Raw genomic sequence first — 17,072 nt, 5'->3', positions numbered from 1 at the left:
AATAATACTAACAGATAACATGAGAAGAAGCAAAATGTTGGCTGAATGTACCATAACTGCCTTGGAATGGTTATCTGTAGCCTATTTTTTTTTTCCCCTCTCATCTAAAGTTCTTAGACGAAAGCAAGCTGGGTTACTGTGAACCAAAATCTCCTGCTAAGAAACCAAAGTATGAGGCCCGGTGCAGTGACTCACACCTGTAATTCCAGCACCTTGGGAGGCTGAGATGGGAGGTCTGCTAGAGACCTGGAGTTCAAGACCAGCCTGGGCAACACAGAAAGACTCCCAAGTCTATTTAAAAAAAAAGAAAAGAGAAGCCAAAATATGAGAACAAAATTATGAGACCGACCCTTGGAATTAACTAGTGAAAAAGACATTTTAAGGAGAACAAAGAAGCATGAAGAATCTTGTCAGTAAAATCTTTTATTTGGCTTATATTTCAAGTGTAATTAAAAAATTTATAAGCCAGGAAATTTCATAATATGAAAGCAAGGAGAAACTAAGCTAGACCATTTAGCTAAGCTCAGGGACAAGATTCATTTATAAAAAAATCAAAAATTTGACTTTTTTCTTGCCATCAATTATGCTTAAATATATCCATCATATTTCAGTTGCAAAAGATGGTGAAGAACTCAAGCTGAAGAGGTGTCTGCTGATTTTTGTTGCTTCAATCAGAACTTTTCACCTATAAAGGACATACAAAGAATAGTTTTGAATTTTCTCAATGTATGCTTGTAATTTTTAATAAACTTTTAATTGCAGAACAATTTTTGATTTATGGAAAAGTTGAAAAGATAGTACAGAGAGCTCTCATGTATCCAGCACCCAATTTTCCTGTTGGTCAACATCTTACGTTACCATGGTAGGTTTGTCACAACTAATGAACCTATACGGATGCATTCTTATTAATCAAAGCCCATACTATATTCAGATCACTCAGCTTTTACCCAATTATTTTTTTCTGTTCCAGCATCTCATCCAGCATGCCACATTACAGTTAATTGACACATTCTCTTAGGCTCCTCTAAATGGTGACAGTTTCTCAGCCTTTCCTTGTTTTTGATGACCTTGACAGTTTTCAGGAGGAGCAGTCATGAATTTTGCAGAATGTGCCTCAGTTTAGATTTGTCTGATGTTTTTCTCGTGGTTAGACTGGAGTTATGAGGTTTTGGGAAGAAGACCACAAAGGTAAAGTGCCACTCTCATCATAACAAATCAGGGGTGCAAACTACCAGTCTGACTTATTACCAATGATGGTGACACTGATTACCTGGCTCAGGTTGTTGTGTCACGTTTCTCCGCCATGGAGTTACTCCATACAGTATAGAGAGTTTACCTGCATGCCGTACTTTTCATATTGTACTTTTTGGAAGGAAGTCACTATGCAAACCCCCACTTCAGAGTGGGGAATAATTCTGATAGCCTTGAGCAAGGAGTTTCTACATAAATATTTAGAGTTCTGAATGTGAGTTGTGTCTCTTCCCCTATACAGAAATTCTCCTGCCACTCCTTTGCTCTCAAAATTCTCAGTTTTCCCTGCTTTCAACACATACCTTTTCTCTCAAATTTCTAATTTTATTCAATCATTTATGTCAGTATAAACTCTTAGATATTTGACACTTCAGGTTATAATCTAACACAACCTTATTTTGTTCCTCGAAGTGCCCAGTTTGGACTATGGGGAGATTTTCCAGTTGGTTCCTATGTCCTTCGTCTCAATCTCTTTTCACATAAATCATGTTATTCCTTGCTCTTTCTCTCTTGTTTCTCCCACTTCGATATCTGCATATCTAAGGTTTTATTGCCAGTGAGTGCTGTAGGGTCCAAGCTGATGAGGAGGAGGCAGGATTGCCAAGGCATTTTACTTCAAACCCATCTAAAGATTCAGTGAGATATTTTCCCTGAGGTCAAAGAAAACATTTGAGCTACCAGGACTCCTTATTATGAGTGTGTGGGTAGATATTTGATCCAAATTGTTTCATGTATTTATTTAAGTAAACAGTGTTGGAATGGTCTAACTCCACATCTTTGCTCTGGCCTCATCCTGTACAGTTCGTACTATATACTGGTATTAGATTAATATTTATTTTTTAAAAATTGTACTTATTTTTATTTTTACTTTTTAGTAGAGACGAGGTCTCATGTTGCCCAAGCTGGTTGCTGGTGGTGAACTGCTGAACTCGAGTGATCTTCCTACCTTGGCTTCCCAAAGATTATAGGCATGAGCCACCATGCCTGGCTTTAGATTCATATTTCTAAAGTATGGTTCTATTTATTTACTTCAAGCCTGCAATAACTTCCTAATTCCTACCAAGTCATTAGCTTAGTATCCATGACATTGCATGCTAAGTCCCCAACTCACTTTTTAAAATCTTTTATTGTTTGTTATTTTTCTATTTATGTCATATGTTCTAGCCACATTGGACCTAAGATCATAGAGCTATTTTATCCTTTTTTTTTTTTTTTGCCTTTTTAGTTTCATTAACATTAACATTGCTGATTAGAAGCAACATTCCATTTCTTTTCTTTTCTCTTTTTTTTTTTTTTTTTTTTTTTTTTTTGAGACAGGGTCTTGCTGTTGCTGAGGTGGGAGTGCAGTGGTGTGATCATAGCTTATTGCAGACTCTACCTCCCAGACTCCAGTGATCCTTCCACCTCAGCCTCTCAGGGAGCTGGGACTACAGTCATGCACCACTGCGCCTAGCTAATTTTTGTGTTTTTTTGAAGAGATGGAGTTTCAAATGTTCCTCAGGCTGGTCTTGAACTTCTGGGTTCAAGCGATCCTCTTGCTTTGGCCTCCCAAAGCGCTGGGATCGCAGGTGTGAGCCACCGCACCCAGCCTCCATTTCTATTAATTAAAACAACATCTTGTGTCAGTGATCCTCTGTTTGCCCCACCTGATTCACTTATTCCCTTGACCATCCTGCTGTGTGCCCTGGGAGGTAACCTGTGGACTACAGTGACACCTTGTTGCCCTCTGCCTTTCTGCTGGGTTCCGCCAATGGGAAGCCCAGAAGGACATCCGAAAGTGAGGTTAGGGTACTTTTTCGGTTATGTGGATTGCCTTGGGCTGCTCACAACCCTCTCTGGAGAGGATACTGTTTCTTTCAGGGCAGGCTTCTTCACACAGCTCTTTCCTTAAGGATTCAGGTAACTGATCTCTCTTCTCCTCCCTGGGGCCATTGTCAGTTGACACCATCCCTTGTCAATTACCTACAATGCCCCACCCACACCTTTGTAATCAGTCTTCATTAAATCCTTGAACTAGCACAGTTTGAGTGCCACCTGTTACTGGTTGTGAACTAATACACACTTCTTCTTTAGAATTAAAAATTACTTCTTTCAAGAAACTGTCACTCACACATCTTACAAGATGTGATCTTTTTCTCCTCTGAACATGAAATACCACTTTGTCTATAGGCATTAATTCAATTCTGCATTTTAGTTAGGGGTTTGTTTAATCCCCATTTTTTTGAGCATAAAGTCTGTAATGACGGAGGGACTAGCTTATTATCTTGCCCACCCCTCAACACAACACCGTATCAGTATCTTACATAGTCCTAGATATTGATACAGTGATATATTACTTTCTAAGATAATGTATACTCGATACTTGATCCTAGATCCTTGACACATTACTAAGTAAATGAACATTTTTTAACATATCTTCCAAGTATTATTTTTATTAACCTATACAGAGTCCTCATCACTTCAGGAAGGAAATTGGTATTGCAAAGGTTAGAAAAACTGTTTTCTTCCCATACTCAAGATATATTCTACAGGGGACTGACTAAATTATGTTGATTTCTACTTAACTACATCCTCAATAGACAGTCCTGGGAAAAATTAGTTGAAAATGACTTTACTGAATTTTAGATGGTGAATTCTATGTAACATTTCCAAATATTCTAAATTCTATGTTCACCTATTTCATAGTTCACCTTTTCCAGCAGAAATTTTCTATTTGACCTCACCTTGCTATGATAGATGCTTTACGCCACAATCAATCCAAATATCATATAATATGTTATATTCATTGCTCTTCTATTTTATATTTACCAGTTCCTTTTGTTAACTTGTTTGTCTTAGCAGGAAACATGTCTTTGTATCTCACCATACTCTAGTATTTTACAAGTAAAAGTTCTTCCTTAATAGATCACCAGAATTCTGAAAAGTTTAGAAAATTCACCATTCCTTTATTTACTAAAATATGGTTTCAAAGTATAGAGCTATCTTCTTCATAAGAAGAAATCAAAGCCAATCTTTACATTATGATAGCACTTCAGGAACTTAAGAAACTGTTACTGCTGATTATTCAAAACAATGAATAATTTACAAAGTCTTTAGTTATATTTCTAAAAACCCACATATTCCAAGAGGAATGACTGCATTGACTCACCATCAGTGTTTAGAAAGCTAGAAAGCATGCATGGCTCTCCTTCTGTTGATATCTCTCTTGATTTGGCAAAGAGAACAATGAGGACAGCAAATGGTTGCCAAATAGTCATCACAAATAGATCCCTGTTTGAAAACCAAAAAGAAATAAAAACATCAAATCCACCTATTTAGAGTTAAGACTTGCCACATCTTGAAGAGAAGCTGAAGGCACTGATATTTCAGATTCAGAGTCTGGATGGATACATTTAGGAAAATGTTACCTTGCTTTTTCATACAACTGTTGTCTCTTTTTATGACAGAAAATATTTTTCTATACTTTACATTGCTGAAAATGCAAGGAGATGTCCAACCAAACTATCAAGAATAAGAGTAAAACAGCTTTAGGAAGTAGAATTTCAAAACTGTTTTCTCCCGGACCTCCTGTCACAGTAAGTTACCAGAGCATGTGCTCCACCAAATGCGGTGTAAACCAAAAAAGAGGACGATACCGGGCATAAGAAGCAGAAGTCTAACACAGCAGAGAAGCTAATGGAATCTCCAGGGCTATGGTGAAGGGAGATCCCAGGATGAGAGCTAAGCACTGGGAATAAAGGCAGCTAGTCAAAGGGTAATAGGACAGGAAGCAATTTCATTATAAAGATGAAAATGATAAAACATCTATGTGTTGAAGGTGTAGGGAATAGATTTAGAAAACTGGTAAATAGCCGGGCGCGGCGGCTCATTCGGGAGGCTGAGGCGGGCGGATCATCTAAGGTCAGAAGTTCGAGACCAGCCTGATCAATATGGTGAAACCCCATCTTTAAAAAAAAAAAAGAAAACTGACAAATAATTTGGGGTTAAGGGACTCATAAGTAAATGGAAGAAAAATGCTAACAAAAAAACCAATAATGACTAATACCAGGAAAAACAAAATTGAGCAGGAAAAGCAATCATATTTACTGTATGACTCAGCTCTGAAGCTGAATAAAACAAATATAGGTATCATCATGTAAACACTGAATATGGAATTAACCATATAACTATATTGGAAAGAACAGGGTAGGGGTAGAGGGTGCATGTGTGTGGTGCAGGAGGAGGAGAAAACAGAACTAAATTCTCATCTTCCATAGTGGGAAGTTAACAGATAATGCCCCTAAGTAAAAGTCAAGAAGCAGCAATACAAGTGTGTGCTCTGGAGATACAAAGGAAAATTCCCAAGGCATCAGGTCTAGGGAAGAAGAAGCAGGGAAGAAACTTTCGGGGACTACTTTGTAAAATTAGATGATTTTAAAAACACTTTGTTTCAGGGTTTTGATAAATAAAATAAAAATAAATAAATAAATAACAAATTAAAGCTGTATCAGAAAAAAGTGGCATTTAAATTCCTGGCACTTAATAAACCTGAAACGGAACCCAGTTATGGGCAGGGCACCAGATGAACCCTGATCTCCATCAAGTGCAGGGTCTGGAAACTATATCAAGCACTCATCTCGGAGCAGTTGAGGGAGGGTCAGAACCTCCAGCTTCATGACTCCTAAGCTATCTTGTGGCTAATGTTATTCCTACAAAGGCAATCTAGTTCTCAGGCAGGAGGGAAGTCTGCTTTGGGGGCTGTTAACGTTTTTGTTTAAACCATAAACTAAGTTTCTCCCAAAGTTAGTTCAGCCTACACCCAGGAATGAACAAGGACAGCTTGGAGATTAGGAGCAAGATGGAGTCAGTTAAGTCTGAGCTCTGTCAGTCTCAGTCATAATTTTGCAAAGGCAGCTTCATCACCTCAGCCTCCTGAGTGGCTAGGACTACAGGCATGCTCAACTGCACCCAGCCGAAACTATTTTATACTTTTATTTAAAAATATTTACCAGTTTGTGAATTACAGAAGCAAAAAATGCTTACTGGCAGTTAGCACTTGTGAACAAAGTTTAAAAATAATAATAAAATTTTCTCTAATACATTAGTCTCAAAGCACCTGCAAAGAAAGAAAAATAAAAATAAATTTAAAAACTTAAATGCTATAGAAAATTTTTATGACAAATTGAAACACAGGACGATATTAAGCGAAAAGTAACAATCTAACCCCTTTCTACCCAATGTCACTACCAGAGATGAACTATCAGTAATTTGCTGTGTATCTGCTTTCCTTATATTTTTTCTATGCCTCTGACTCATAAAAATATAGATTAGAGGAAGATACAGCTATGGACATATATAGAGTTTGGCATTTCAGGAGCTCTTTTGTTTTTTGAAAGTGAGGTCATACTATCCTGTAACTTATTTTTCCTACTTGGTATATGGTAGTCAATACTGTATGAAATTTCTGCGTCTTGTTTTGTGTCCTTAAGACCTTTACCTTGTGACCATGTGGGACACTTGCTTTTGGTTTCTACCCTCCAGAGGACAGGAATTTGGGAGTTCATGTCAGTTAGTCCTAAAATTTTTTCTTGAGCAGTTAAAAGCCTTGTAAGCTCAAAATTGGCGTCTCTAGGCTCCTCCTGGAAAAAGCAGTCGAAACTGCTCAATGCTGTATAGCTCAGTAGCTAAGGCTTCATCTTTTGATGGTGGTAACCTGGGTTCAATTGCTGGCTTCTGGAATGATTCCTTTCTGGTTTGCCATTTATTGAGGTCCCTCCCCCGCCACAATGGATAGCTTCTGATTTCCCCTCTTGAATTTTCCTTTCTCTGAACTACCTTTGTGGAGACTGTAAATCTTGTAAAAAAGATTTACAGGTGCTTATCATGTCCCTGAAGCACCTAGGAGGTTACCTTTGGTAAAATTCAGAAACCAGAAATATTGGCTGCTTGGCATGGCTGAAGCAAGGATTTATTTTTTAAAGAGTACTATGGTTAAATGTCAGCTTAATTAAAAGTGGATAAACAAGCTATAAGTATATTTAAAAGGCCTTTATGTTTTCCTCTTCTTGGGACTTGTTTTTCTGAAAAAAGGTTTTTTCTTCTCAATTGACTGAATTATTTTTTTCCTTTTTCTTTGTCTTGTCATCCTTAATACACATGAGAGGCCGTAAGTAAGGTAACTTCTGATAGCCTGGGACTCACTGGGAAAAACAGAGGAGGCGCCAGAGACCATGTTTTGGGGGAAAAAAACACCCCACTGTTTTCCTCCTGAAATCCCAGGAATTAAAAGTGGATAGATCCTTCTCAAAATCAAAGTCTCTGCTGTTTTGCATTGTGTTATCTGATGGTTTTGAGTTTTGAAGGTATCAGCAATTACTTTGCATTATGAGAGAGCTTTGGTGTGTAATAACTAGGCAGGAAATATACTTTAAGGGATGGCTAACACTAGGTATGGAGGGGTACTTGACTCTTTGCACACTTGGATCGGAGAAGCATGCTCCTGGCCACCTGGAAGATAAGAAAACATCCCCATTCCCCAGTGGGAGATGAGACTCCCATGAGGTTGGGCTGATTGGCTTGGGTTGCCTTGCAATGAAATGTACAGTCAGTTAAAAGCACTACACTGCCTTCTCCCATAGTATTTCCCTGCTTTTGGGGATCTAGAAACCAGTATAAAATAGCACCTTCAATTTTGGAGATCCGTCTTTGCCTTCAGCTGCTTATTTGCTACTTATTTAGCCCTAGAAATGCATGCTTTCTTGGCCCTCTTCCTCCAAGGGCTCCACCCCGAAGCCAGTCATCCAATCAAGAAACTGGCAAATGAAAAAAATCTTAGAAGTGCCGAATCTTCTGTATGTCTGTATTTACATGTGTGTTTTTGTGTGTGTGTGTGTGTGTGTGCATGCATGTGAGAGAGAGAGAGAGAGAGAGAGAGAGAGAGAGAGAGTGATGTTTATATATAAAAGAGCTCTGATTAATTGGCTTAGAAAAATAAATGCATAAATCAAATATTTTGTTAGAAAAATAGAAACTTTAATACCTTTTTCTTCATGTGGCTTTAGTAAACTTTTGGAAATAGACAGTTTTAAAGATTATTGGTAAAATAAATTATCTTGAAAATGTAAACATTTGGTCTAAATTAAGGTCAGATATCAGCTTTGCTAAATGCTTTTAGGTTAAATTGTTTATTTGACTTTTGAAAATTGATTTACTTACTTTGGAGCATTAGATTATAGATAAGGCCTGGGGCATATGGAGAGCTATGCCTGGGAGCTATGCTAAAAAGAGTCAGACTTTATCTTCATTTCTGTCTAATGACCTAGGCTCCACCCCTAGTGCATAATTAAAATTTCTTACTTATCAGGTTTTTCACTAAAAATAAAAGTTGCTAAGAGTTTTAATGTTGTAACATGTCATTGAGACCACTGGAGAAACGGTTTTACGTACTAGGTGTGTAGGGAATGATTTTAGTAAAAGATTACAAGGAGGCATAGGAATATGGCTTTAGTTAATGGGAATGTAATTTTGTGTAGTTCAGAGGGTTTTAAAAATTGTCTTTTTTTTTTTTTTTTGATATGGAGTTTCACTCTGTTGCCCAGGCTGGAGTGCAGTGGCACGATCTTGGCTCATTGTAACCTCTGCCTCCTGGGTTCCAGTGATTCTGCCTCAGCCTTTAGAGTAGCTGGCATTACAGGTGCCCACCACCATGCGCAGCTAATTTTTGTAGTTTTAGTCGAGATGGGGTTTCACCATCTTGGCCAGGCTAGTCTTGAACTCCTGACCTCATGATCCACCCGCCTCGGCCTCCCAAAGTGCTGGGATTACAGGCGTGAACCACCACGCCCGGCTAAAGACTGTCTTAACCTAAAAGAGTAATGGGACAAAACTGAAGGGTTAAGCAAAGTGAAAAGGATTTGTAAAGGGTTGATCTTGTAAAAAATTCTGTGAGTATAAACAAGTCTGCCAAGGTCTAAAAGAAATTAGTTTTTCATAGGTTAAAACATTAAAATCATACACATGTGGGGCCAGAATCTGGGCCCATGTGTCTAAATAACAGAGTTTTCTTAGAAAATGGATCTGCTGTTGGTTGGAAAATTGTAAAGCATTCTAAAAAGTTTATGAAAATCTTACCTTATAGTCAAACTAATTAAAACTCGATAGATATGCAAAATTTTAGGTAAAAACTAGCTTTAACATTAAAGATGCACTAATGCGAACATAAAATTTGGTTTTCTCTTTTGAAGATGGTTTGTATGTGATGTTAAAAGATAATGAAAGAGTTTTGTTTTCTCCTTTGGGTAAATGGTAAGGAGAAAGGAGGAGAGAGAGAAGAGACAGATCCCGTTGGCTTTATGCTATCTTCATTGAGTCTTGTTTGGAGAGTGGTCTCCTCTATCAGAGTAAAGGTTTTCTTTATTGATTTTTTTCTTTTTATTTTTTAGAAATCTAAATTTCTATAGAGTAAAGGTTTTCTTTAAAAAAATTTTTGGAGTTATTTTTCCCAAATGAATGACTTATGGTGACTTGGGATTCTATTTTATGACATCCATTGTTTTAAACCTTTGATATTTGACAAACTTTCCAAAATCAAATTAATGTCTTTCTAACCTAATATTTTAGATATTAGGTCCTCTAAAGTCCCAAAATAGCTTATTTGGTACAAAATCATAGAGGAAGCATTGTCAAATATGGAATGGCTTTCTTTGGTCTATGTTTGTGTAAATGTGTTACTGGTATGTGTTCCAAAATCATGTAAAACTGCTATAATTCTAATATGACTTAGTATATGTTATCAGTAATAATTATAATTATGTTAAATTACTATGTGCCACAGAAGTAAATTTCCTTGTCAATTGTGGCTTTAACTGTAGCTGCCCTAAAATGTTTTTGTCATCTGCAGACAATTGTCTCACTTTGGTCCTCTTTAAAAGGTGATTTTATAATCAGCTATACATTTTTTTCTTTTTTGAGACAGAGTTTTGCTCTTGTTGCCCAGGTGGGAGTGCAATGGCTCAATCTCGGCTCACTGCAATTTACAAATTAAAGGTTTGTGCAACCCTGCATCAAGCAAGTCTGTGGGTGCCATTTTTCCAACAGCGTGTGCTCATTTCATGTCTCTGTGTCACAGTTTGGTAATTCTTGCAATATTTCAATTTTTTTCATTCTTATTATATCCTTTATGGCAGTCTGTGGGTCTGTGATCAGTAGACTTTGATGTTACTATTTAATTGTTTTGGGGCACCATGAACTGCACCCATCTCCATATAAGATGATGATATAGTTTGCATGTTGTCCCCACCCAAATCGCATGTCAAATGTAATCCCCAATGTTGGAGGTGGGGCCTGGTGGGAGTTGAATGATCATAGCGGCAGATTTTCCCCTTGGTACTGTGTTGCAATAGTGAGTTCTTGTGAGATCCGATTGTCTAAAAGTGTGTAACACAGGCGGGGCATGGTGGCTCATGTCTGTTATCCGAGCATTTTGGGAGGCCAAGCCAGGCAGATCACGAGGTCAAGAGATTGAGACCATCCTGGAAAACATAGTGAAACCACGTCTCTACTAAAAATCCAAAGAAAAAAAAATTAGATGGGCATGGTGGTGCGTGCCTGTAGTCCCAGCTACTTGGGAGGCTGAGGCAGAAGAATCACTTGAACACGGGAGGCAGAGTTGGACTGAGCCGAGATTGCATCACTGCACTCTAGCCTAGCAACAAGCGGGACTCTGTCTCAGAAAAAAACCAAAAAGTGTGTAGCACCTCTGTCCCCCTTCCTCCTGCTCCTGTCATGTGAAGTGCTGGCTCTCCCTTTGCTTTCTGCCATAATTGTAAACTTCCTGAGGCCTCCCTAGAAGCAGGTGCCACTATGCTTCCTGTACAGCCTGTGGAACCATGAGCCAATTAAAGCTCTTTTCTGTATAAATTACCCAGGCTAAGGTATTTCTTTATAGTGATGAGAGAATGGACTAATACCAACAGCAAGTGTAATTGATAAATGTTGTGTGTATTGTCACTGCCCCACTAACCAGCTGTTCTGTTCTCCTATCTTTCTTCCTCTCCTTGGACCTCTCTATTCCCTGAGACACAACAATACTGAAATTAGGCCATCCAATAACCCTACAATGGCCTCTAAATGTTCAAATGAAAGGAAGTGTCACACATCTCCTACTTTAAATCAAAAGCTAGAAGTAATTAAGCTTAGTGAGGCAAACTTATTGAAACCAGAGAGAGGATGAAAGCTAGCCCTCTTGGCCAAACTGTTAGCCAAGTTGCAAACGCAGTGGAAAAGTTCTTGAAGGAAATTAAACATGCTACTCCAGTGAACATACAAATGATAAAAAAGCGAAACAACTTTATTGCTGATCTGGAGAAAGTTTGAGTAGTCTGGATAGGAGATCAAACCAGCCACAACATTCCCAAAAGTCAAAGCCTAACACACAGCAAGGCCCCAACGCTCTTCAGTTCTGTGAAGGAAGCTCCAGAAGAGGCTGGGTGCTGTGGCTCACGCTTGTAATCCCAGCACTTTGGGAGGCTGGGGCAGGCGGATCACAAGGTCAGGAGATAGAGACCATCCTGGCCAACATGGTGCAACCCCATCTCTACTAAAAATAAAAAAAAATTAGTTGGGTGTAGAGGCTTATGCCTGTAATTCCAGCTACTTGGGATGCTGAGGCAGGAGAATTGCTTGAACCCAGGAGGTGGAGGTTGCAGTGAGCTGAGATTGTACCACCACATTCCAGCCTGGCAACAGGGTAAGACTCTGTCTCAAAAAAAAAAAAAAAAAAAAAAGGAAAGCTGCAGAAGAAAAGTTTGAAGTTAAAAGAGGAAAGATGACATAAAAGCACAAGGTGAAGCAGCAAATCCTAATGGAGAAGGTGTAGTAAGTTATCCAGAAGGTCTAGCTAAGATAATTGATGAAGATGGCTACACACACACACAAAAAGATTTTCAGTGAAAATGAAACAGCCTTATTGGAAGATGCCATCGAGGAAATTGATAGTTAGAGAGGAGAAGTTAATGCCTGTCTTCAAAGCTGCCAAAGACAGGCTGACTCTCTTGTTAGGGGATAATGCAACTGGTGACTTTAAGTTGAAGCCAGTGCTCATTTACTCTTTGCAAAATTTTAGCCCCGCTAAGAATTATGCTAATTAATCACTTCTCTTTCCCCTACCCTATGAGAAAAAAAAAAAAAAAAAGAATTATGCTAAATCTGCCTGTGCTCTATAAATGGAACCAAAAAGCCTGATGATGGCACATGTGTTGACAGCATTGTTTACCAAATATTAAGCCCACTATTGAGGGCTATGCTCAGAAAGAAAGATTATTTTCAAAATAGTACTGTGCACTAACAATGTACCCGGACATCCAAGAACCCTGATGAAAATATACAAAGAGATTAATGTTGTTTTCATGCCTTCTAGAAGAACATCTATTCTGCAGCCAATCAAGGAGTAATTTTGATGTTCAAGTCTTATTATTTAAAAAAAAGCATGTTTGAAGGCTGTAGCTGCCATAGACAGTGATACCTCTGATGGATCTAGGCAAAGTAAATTGAAAATCTTGTGGAAATGATTAATAATTTTAGATGTCATTAAGAACACTCATCATACCCAGCCATCAATGGTGGCTCACAGCTGTAATCCCAACACTTAGGGAAGCCAAGGCAGGTGGATTACTTGAGATCAGGAGTTCAAGACCAGCCTGGCCAACATGGTAAAATTGCATCTCTACCAAACAATAAAAACAAAAAATTAGCTGGGTGAGGTGGTGCACATCTACAGCCCAGCTACTCCATCGGATGAGGTGGGAGAATTGCTTGAACGTGGGAGAATTGCTTGAACGTGGGAGGAGAGGCTGCAGCGAGCCAAGATGGCACTCCAGCCTGGGAGACTGAGTGAGACCCTGTCTCAAAAAACAAAACAAAACAAAAAAAATTCATGATTCTTGGGAGGAGGTCAAAATAACAATATTAACAGGAGATTGGAAGACGTTGATTCTTTTTTTTTCTTTTTGAGATGAAGTCTTGCTCTGTTGCCCAGGTTGGAGTATAATGGCGTGATCTCGGCTAATTGTAACCTCTGCTTCCCTGGTTCAAGTGATTCTCCTGCCTCAGTCTCCTGAGTAGCTGGGATTACAGGTGCCCACCACCATGCCCAGCTAATTTTTTTTCTTTTGTATTTTTAGTAGAGACAGGGTTTCACCATGTGGGTCAGGCTGGTGTCGAACTCCTGACCTTATGATCCACCCACCTTGGCCTCCCAAAGTGTTGGGATTACAGGCCTGAGCCACCACTCCTGTCCGGAAGTTGATTCTATTCCTCATGGATGACTTTGAGGTGTTCAAGATTTCAGTATAGAAAGTAACCATAGATGTGGTAGAAACAGCAAGAGAACTAGAATTAGAAATGGAGCCTAAAAGAAAAAATAAAAATAAAAATAAACGGAGCCTAAAGATGTCACTGAATTACTGCAATCTCATGATAAACCTTGAATAGATGGGAGCTGCTTCTTATGGATGAGCAAAGAAAGTGGTTTCTTGAGGTCGAGCCCAGTGGCTACACCTGTAATTCCAGCACTTTGGGAGGCCCAGGTGGGTGGATCATGAGGTCAAGAGATGAAGACCATCATGGCCAACATGGTGAAACCCCGTTTCTACTAAAAATTCAAAAATTAGCTGGGCATGGTGGCACGCACCTGTAGTCCCAGCTACTCAGGAGGATGAGGCAGAAGTATTGCCTGAATCTGGAAGGTGGAGGTTGCAGTGAACTGAGATCATACCACTGCTCTCCAGCCTGACAGAGCAAGACTTCGTCTCAAAAAAAAAAAAAAGAAAAAGAAAAAAAAGGAAGTGATTTCTTGAGATGGAATCTACTGGTGAAAATGCTATGAATATGGTTGAAATAACAACAAAGGATTTAGAATATTCCATAAGTTTAGTTGATAAAGCAGTAACAAGTTTGAGAAGACAGAATCCAAATTGGAAAGAAGTTCTATTGCAGGTAAAATGCTATCAAACAGCGTAGAAATCTTTCCTTTCATGAAAGGAACAGTCAATGAGGCAGACTTCATTGTTGCCTTATTTGATCTTTGTTTTTGTTTTGTTTTGTTTTGTTTGATAAGGAGTCTTGCTCTGTCGCCCAGACCGGAATGCAGCCTGGCTCACTGCAGCCTCCGCCTCCCGGGTTCAAGCAATTCTCCTGCCTCAGTCTCCTGAATAGCTGGGATTATAGGCACCTGCCACCACACCTGGCTAATTTCTGTATTTTTAGAAGAGATGGGGTTTCATCATGTTGGCCAGGCTGGTGTCAAACCCTGACTTTAAGTGATCCTCCCTTCTTGACCTCCCAGAGTGCTGGGATTACGTGTGAGCCACCGCGCCCAGCCCATTGTTGCCTTATTTGAAGAAATTGCCACAGCAACCCCAACCTCAGTATCCTGCACCCTGAGCAGTCAGCAGCCACCAACATTGAGGCAAGGCCTTCTACAGGGAGAAACATGACTTGTGGAAGGTTCAGATAGATTATTATTAGTATTTTTTAGCCATAAAGTATTTTAAAATTAAGGTACATATGTTGTTTTTTGAGACATAATGTTATTGCATACCTGATAGACTACAGTGTATTATTAGCATACCTTTTATGTGCACTGGGAAACCAAAAAATTTATGTGACTTGCTTTATTGCAATATTTGTATTATTGTGGTGGTCTAGAACTAAACCTGTATATCTGAGGCATGCCTGTATATATATGTGCACACACACACACACACACATGCACACGTGCACACACACACATGCATACAAGCACACACACATTCACTCCCATCTTATTGGTTCTGTTTTTAATGCACTTAGGAGAACCCTAAGTAATATAATCTCTTACCTACATAAAGTGGACTCGGTGTAATGGAAAGTACATGAATGGACAGTTAGAATTGAGTATCGACTCTTTTTCTACTATTAGAGAGTATCTTTGGGCGAATTACTCCACCTCTGAAAACTTCAAAGTTCTCTTCGGCAAAATGGTGTGGATCTACCCGCTTTACAGAGATGATGTGAGGATTAAATGAGATAATATGTGTAATGCATGTGGGGCACAGTAGATCCTAAACAGTCCTCTTCCATTGTATGACATGCATTGAAAATGAGTTTTATTATTTCAAGTTTTCAGCAGGAACCTAGAAGGAGGTCACATAACCAGATCTGTTGCTACGACTGAATGCAAGATTGCATATGCTAGAGAACTCTTCTCAATCAATTTCAGAAGATGTATACATCAAATGATCTCCATGTTTATAATAATTATTGTGAATGTGGTTGCATATTTGAGTGAGATGGTGTCGTAAGAGACTCACAGGGATGCCATATCGGGTCCTGTAGAGAGTCCTCATTGCGACGCTTGTTCCACACAGACAGCATTCATTCATGTCAGATGCAACTTGACACCCAAGGCACCAGAAACAAAATGTGCCACAGAGACCTAGACACATGAAACCAAGGGTACACATTACTCCACTCTGCCCCCACCACAGCTGAAAGTTTAGTTTGCTTTCGCAAATGGCAGTTCAGGTCATGGGACCTTGACCACACAGCCTGCTGCAAAATCCATCTTCAGTGTTCAGCTTTGCATTAGTGTCTCCCTTCACCTCCAAATCATTTCAGGAATGACCACCTCTTTGTAAAGTATATCATTCTTTTCATAATTCGGTCTTCATTCATTTGTTCATTGATGCAGTAAAACTTAGTCATTTTCCAGACATTATCCTCAGTTCTGACAGTGCCCCTGGCTCAAGTCTTGTAGTGAAGGCAGATCATAGGGAAAGTTCTCCAACAGAAATCTGCTTAAGGTGCCAACAGGTCACCCAGAAAAATGGGTCCTACAAAGGCCCTGAGTAGGAAATGCTGCTTGAGCCGACTGTTGAAGGATGATTAGATGTTTTAAAGGTGGACAAAAAGGAAAAGAGCCTCTGAGATAATCTGGCACAACCTGGCAAAGGCTAGTGTTTATTCAATATGGCTGGGGCCCTGGGATGGGGTGAGGATTTAGCTGTGGGTTGAGGCAGGTTGGGGACAAGATGATGAAAAACTGTGAGTTTTAAGAGTGTGTCATGAGAGTTATGAGGAACCACTGAAACATTTTAAGAGGGGAGAATAATTAGATCAGATCTACATTCAAGAAAATCTGCTATTAAGCAATTAAGCTTTGATTAGAACTTGTGTCTTCATTTAATTGGGTAATAATACTAGGGGTGAGAGGGTTAAAATGTTTATCTTTAGAGTGTTTCACCAATGTGGTCTAATTCTCACTTTGATTTGCCAGATATTGAACTAGTGTCCTGAGAAGCTTAAGTCATCACCCCAGACAATGACAGTGAATAAACAAACTCAATTGTTTCATTCCCAAGGTAATTTTCCCTTGCTATGCTACTCAGTATAATTCTTAACATATTCAAAGTTCAATTTCAGGCCAGGCATGGTGGCTTAACTGTAATTCTAGGAGGCCAAGGCAGGCAGATCACTTGACGGCAGGAGTTTGAGACCAGCCTGGCCAACATGGTGAAGTCCCGTCTCTACGAAACATACAAAAATTAGCTGGGTGTGGTGGTGCATGACTGTAATCCCAGCTACTCAGAGGCCAAGGTAGGAAAATTGTTTGAGCCTGGGAGGCAGAGGTTGCAGTGAGCCGAGATCGTACTGCTGCACTCCAGCCTGGGTGACAAAGTGAGACTCTGTCTCAAAGAACAAAAAACAAAGACAAGGTTCAATTCAATTCTCATTCAAAGTCAATTGCAACTGTCAAGTTAAAAGATAACATATTTTCTTTTCTTGTCTTAGAGTGCTATGTGGAC

General features: G+C 39.2%; 1 protein-coding gene across 2 annotated transcripts in view; it reads right to left on the bottom strand.

Moving 5' to 3' along the window:
• Nucleotides 1-407: 407 nt before the first annotated feature.
• Nucleotides 408-17,072, bottom strand: part of PLAC8 (placenta associated 8) — a 25,340-nt gene continuing 8,675 nt past the window's right edge. For both annotated transcript variants that reach the window (XM_008993058.4, XM_078366940.1), the window contains exons 3-5: nucleotides 15,579-15,703; nucleotides 4,400-4,521; nucleotides 408-685 (exon numbers count right to left, since the gene is read on the bottom strand). In XM_008993058.4, coding sequence (XP_008991306.3) covers nucleotides 4,417-4,521; nucleotides 15,579-15,703 — 230 coding nt within the window. In that variant the 3' untranslated portion in view covers nucleotides 408-685; nucleotides 4,400-4,416. The remainder of the gene's footprint in view (nucleotides 686-4,399; nucleotides 4,522-15,578; nucleotides 15,704-17,072) is intronic.

Source organism: Callithrix jacchus, chromosome 3, assembly GCF_049354715.1.
Source record: "Callithrix jacchus isolate 240 chromosome 3, calJac240_pri, whole genome shotgun sequence".
Lineage (NCBI taxonomy): Eukaryota > Metazoa > Chordata > Mammalia > Primates > Cebidae > Callithrix > Callithrix jacchus.
The sequence above is the reverse complement of the archived record's forward strand: the minus strand, read 5'-3'. Positions and strand labels throughout refer to the sequence as shown.